We start from the raw sequence: 5188 nt of genomic DNA, 5'->3' as shown, positions 1-5188 counted from the left end.
AAGAAGTTAAAGATAACGTTGGTTTGTAGTTGGGTGTTGTTCTTGGCAGTTCTTGTTTACAAGTTGTAAGCTTTTCAATATTGTTTTTATGGTTTTGAAGTTGTTAGGTCAATAAATTGTTGTATTTGTAACGTTAAAACAAATGTTGTGGTCATTTTTATGTTTTGAATTTATTGATAAGTAATTAGTAGGTCATTAAATTGTGGTAATTGTCGTAACGTTATATTTTTTGTCATCCGTTGAGTAAACTCTAAAGATAAACTAATAATGAAATCCAACATTAATTTGTATATACATTTATATAATCCAACTACAGAGGAGCAAGACTAGACCCCCAAATAATTTTTGCCATCCGGAGACGGAACTCTAAAGCTGCGTTCTTTGGGTCAATAAGAACACGTATTGGTTGACCTGAAACCAATTGCTCCATAAACATACAAAGAAAAACACCGCAATCTCCCAAATGACTACTTTGTTGGGGAACGTTTTCTTCATAAATGAATTGCATATTCAATGGAATCCTTGGGATGTTCCTCCGCGCCCAATACTTAATCTTGTCCAAATAATTTGCCACCCGACGTTCAAATTTGGAAAAGATTCCTTCGGATTGGAATTTTTCATAAGCACCTCTACCAAGACTGTCATAAATATGCACTTCCATTGACGCTAATCGTAGTTCCCCAAATAGCCAATGATTAGGGGATGAATGAATCGGCAATAAGACCTGTATAAGGATCAGAGAATAAAATTATGTTTATTTACATCACAATACAAAAACATCACAATACAAAAACATAACAAAAAAACGATATTATTTTCAATATAAACTATTAAGTTTACCGTATCAACATCCCACCAAGCAACCATGAAGTTAGGGTATGTAGCAATACCAGCCATAAACGCCCTCCAGTCCTGTCCTTCTTCCAAAGCATGAGAAACAAAAAAATTTGGAGGCATTATTGTATGTCGGTCGCTCTCAAACCGTCTCTCCATCAAAAGTCGGTACCAAATGGTTATATGCTGCACACATGATACTTTTGTTATTGACTAAAAAACAATTAACTTTTAAAAGAATTAATTAACAATTTATTTACCGCTGACTCCAACCATCCGTCGTGTGTATGCCCAAACAATGAGCTCCAAAAATCTCTATCTAACACGAAATTAAACAAACGATGCTGCACATCGTATGAATGCAATACATAATTTTGGATGACATCCTCACCGCCTGCTACGTAAGGTTGCAGGCGCAACCTGGAGAAGTCATGAGCAACACCAAAAACTGGAGGAGGAACGGGGCTTGTTGATTTCATACCAACCTTCTTTTTTGTTCTTCTTTTTTGTTTCGGTGTCGTGTGCAACTAAAAACAATATTCAAATGTTTAAATGTATATCTTTCAGATAATTCACATAAACATAAAATCAACAGTTTATAAATAAAACGAATACCTCGGTGTAAGGAGTGCATAAAAATTGTGATGGTTTTCGACTCCTACGTTTATCGGGTGTAACTTCTTTGTCATCATCATCATCATGAAAATAATCTACATTTCCCATTATTATAAGTTCGTCTTCATCCGGCACATCATCATCAAATTTGTTCCCTGCATTGTCATTTCTCTCCTCCCACTCCTACATTAAAGATAATACTTTATACTTAATAACGAAATACACATAATTTAATAAGCAATAATATCTAAATAAACAAAATATTAATATTAATGTAACTATATAATAACCTCTTTAACTTCACTATAATCGTTTACATCACACACATCATCATCAAATTTGTTCCCCGCATACTGAGTACTCTCCTCCAACACCTACATTAAAAATATAACTTTTTACTTAATAACAAAATACACTTTATTAAAAAGTAATTATTAAAATCGTAAAGGTAACATCTATAACAACCTTGTCGTCTTGAGTATCACCAAAAACATTTTGAGTTGTATTGTTTTTATTCATCACTTCATCTTGCACAACCTATATTTTCAAATATAAAATATGAACACAGGTATTCATATATGTTAATAAAATTTAATAAATAATGTAGCGTATAACTAACCTGTTCATCATAATTTCTTTGTGACACTGTCGGATCCTCAAAAATAATGTCGTTCCAAAATTGTTCATTATTCACTTCTTCAAAAAAAACCTCTGTAGGTTTTTGTTGATTCATAAACACATGCTGCTCCAGTGCATGTACCCGTTTCAACAACTCGTCTAGCTTGTGTTTCCCACTACCCCGACCTCTACCATGAGAGCGACCACTGGACGACATACTAGACGAAGATTCGTCTTGTCTCCTAAAATGGTCCCGTACTGGGGATGGAACTGCTTTCCCTTCACCATATACATACTCTTGAAATGACATATAATAAAAAGATGTCATCTCACCATCACCCGGTAACATGTTTTGTCTTGGTGGTAGCCCCTCCTAAAAAATTAAACATATTAAAAATGCATATAAAACTATAATAATCAACTTTATTAATAATAAACGAAATATTTTTAAACCTGCATCTTTGACCAAATCTTGTTCACGTCAACCCATTTCAATTTTTTTGTTCCGCTCCATCTTTTCATCCGAGGCAAGTCTTTATTTTTTCTCAATGCAAATCCACATGCACGAACAGCCGGAATCATCTCATATATCCATATCTACAATTTTGTACAATAACAGTAATAAAAGTTAAAATTAAAATAAAAAATATAACAATAAAACAATTTAAATATAAGAAAATTTTTATACCCTAATTGGAGCCGTAAATCCTGAGACGGAATACTTTAAAGTTTGACCACGCTGAGGAAGTGATAAATAATGATGTATCTTATTCCACGTATCCTCAAGGTCAACAAAAGTAAAATCCCATAGATAGCTACCCCAAGAGAAGCTAACAAAACAAAAAAAACAAAATTGATTATTATATAAATTATAACTTTAATAAAATAGAACTTTTAACGTAAAGAAAATATACCTATTCCAGAGATCCAAATTCTCAGCAAAAAAAAACCAATCTTGTGGCACCCGATCGTTAACTTCTTTGCCCAAAAAACCTTCACACAAAATGTATATCAAACATACTCTAACTGCATCAAGGTCGTCAAGTGCTAAGAATGTTTGATTTAAAATTAAACTTTTCAGGTCGCCGATTTTCACCGAACTATTAGTATGGTCCGGAAATAGCCGTTCACGCAGTAAACATCTTTTTTTACTGCTTATTAATTTTTCCGACCCTTTTCTCCCAATGTTTTTTGGATACTCCCCAAAATTGAAGCCGGTAATCAAACAAAACTCTTCCGGCCCATAAACCATTTTGGTATTGCCTACTCGAAAATATAAACGTTTTATTCCATCTGGAGATAAAACAGGGTCCGGCCGGATCTGATGAAGGAACATTTTATAAAACAATAAAGCGTCCCCTTGTAAACGAGGGACATCAATAAAATAGCCAAAGACGGTATTTCTGAAAATAGCACGTCGGGCATCATCTAAAACTTCAAAAACTTCCCATATGTTACCGCCAGAGCCTTTTAGGTTCGCAAAGGCTTTCGTATTCATTAAACTAAAATCATGCTGCAAAAAAAAAAACACAAAAACAAATTAGATAACTAAAAAATATATATTTTTTTAAATATATGATTACGAACTGCAAATACTTTCTTAATTACTAATATATATATTTCCCCGATAAAAAACAATAACATACACATATATAAACAATTTTCCAAGTTATACAACAAATATATTTACGATAGAAAACAATATCATATATAAATATTTTCAACTTAAACATATTTTCAACTTAAACATATTTTCAACTTAAACGATAAATATATAAACAATTTTTATCTTTCTAATTAAAACTAACATTATATAACCATATAAACAAAAAAATTTAAAAATAAAACGACAACCAAACTAACAATTTTGCAAGTTATACGACTACTTTATACAAAATTTTCAACTTATACGACAAATAAAAACAATTTCTAACAATATATATATACGACAAATTTTCAACTTATACAAATGTTATACGACAAATATATATACAAACAACTATTTTGCAGTTTCTACTAAAAAAACTTACAAGATTTCAGGTTATACAACAACTAAAAAAACTACAAAAATAACAAATTGTAAACATTATCTACGCAGTCTCTACTTGTCTCTACTTGCATTTAAACTTCAAGTATACTAAAAATATACTAAAACTATCAATCAAACACAACAAAATTACCCTTTTTTAACACTAAATAATACAAAAATTGATAAAAAAAAAAAAAAAAAAAACTTTAAACATTAAAAGAGTTAAAATCTAACCATATTTGCGGGATTGTTGACATAATCTTCCATTTTCTTCAAAAACTAGCCAAAATTCCGAGAGAAGCCCAAAGTTAGAGAGAGTTTTTGTGTAGAGAATGGTGAAAATGAAAAAAAAAAAACGTTTTTATACCTAAAAATCACCCATTTCGCAGATGAGAAGGTCCCATCTGCGAAATGGGCATCTCATCTGCGAAAGTACAAGTGCCTGAAGCACAGTTGTGCTTCAGGCACTTGTACTTTCGCAGATGAGATGCCCATTTCGCAGATGGGACCTTCTCATCTGCGAAATGGGTGGCTAAATATGTAATCCCGATTTTTTTTGGCTATTTTTGTAATGCAATTAGTGTAATTGGCTATTTTTGTCATTTTAATCCAAAGACCATCATATCTTCATGATAGAGCTTATGAACACATATATGGACCTTAAAGGCTACAAGCTCACATAAAGTCTTCAACTTTACTCACATGCATGGCCAAATGCAGCTTAAGAAACCAAAACAAGGGCTTAGTTTATGCATGGAGCTCTTAGGGCCATAAAGTTGGCACCTTTATGCCATGAAAGCTCCTTAAGACCCTGGATCTGAAAGGGCTTGTCTATATGGGACGTCGAACTCCCAAATACCACTTAACTTGGACAAAAACAAGAAAAAGAACACTAAGAAGCAGATCTAAGCAACCACAAAGACAACTTGATACTTTTTACCAAAAAGATGTCAAAAATGAAGCAAAGATTTTGGATCTAGCAGCTCCTTGTATCTCTAAGCTTCTTCTTTCTTCCAATGGATTCAAACACACACAACACACTCAAGAATGGCTCACAATCTCTAAAAGATTCTTTAGGGTTTCGAGGTTAAG

General features: G+C 32.5%; 1 protein-coding gene across 1 annotated transcript; it reads right to left on the bottom strand.

The window, feature by feature from the left end:
- Nucleotides 1-211: 211 nt before the first annotated feature.
- LOC128133918 (uncharacterized) lies at nt 212-2915 on the bottom strand. The gene is made up of 2 exons (XM_052771433.1): nt 841-2915; nt 212-724 (listed from the first exon to the last, which is right to left on the bottom strand). Exons 1-2 carry the CDS (start codon nt 991-993, stop codon nt 311-313), a joined length of 567 nt encoding a protein of 188 aa, XP_052627393.1. The 5' UTR covers nt 994-2915; the 3' UTR covers nt 212-310.
- Between the last annotated feature and the right edge of the window lie 2273 nt (nt 2916-5188).

Source organism: Lactuca sativa, chromosome 4, assembly GCF_002870075.4.
Source record: "Lactuca sativa cultivar Salinas chromosome 4, Lsat_Salinas_v11, whole genome shotgun sequence".
Lineage (NCBI taxonomy): Eukaryota > Viridiplantae > Streptophyta > Magnoliopsida > Asterales > Asteraceae > Lactuca > Lactuca sativa.
Note: the sequence above shows the minus strand (reverse complement) of the source record. Positions and strands in the feature narration are given on the sequence as shown.

Coding starts and splice junctions, on each gene's coding strand:
- LOC128133918 (XM_052771433.1), bottom strand. CDS start 993: ATGGAGAGACGGTTTGAGAGCGACCGACATACAATAATGCCTCCAAAT. Junction 725..840: donor CTTGGTGGGATGTTGATACG/GTAAACTTAATA, acceptor ATCCTTATACAG/GTCTTATTGCCGATTCATTC.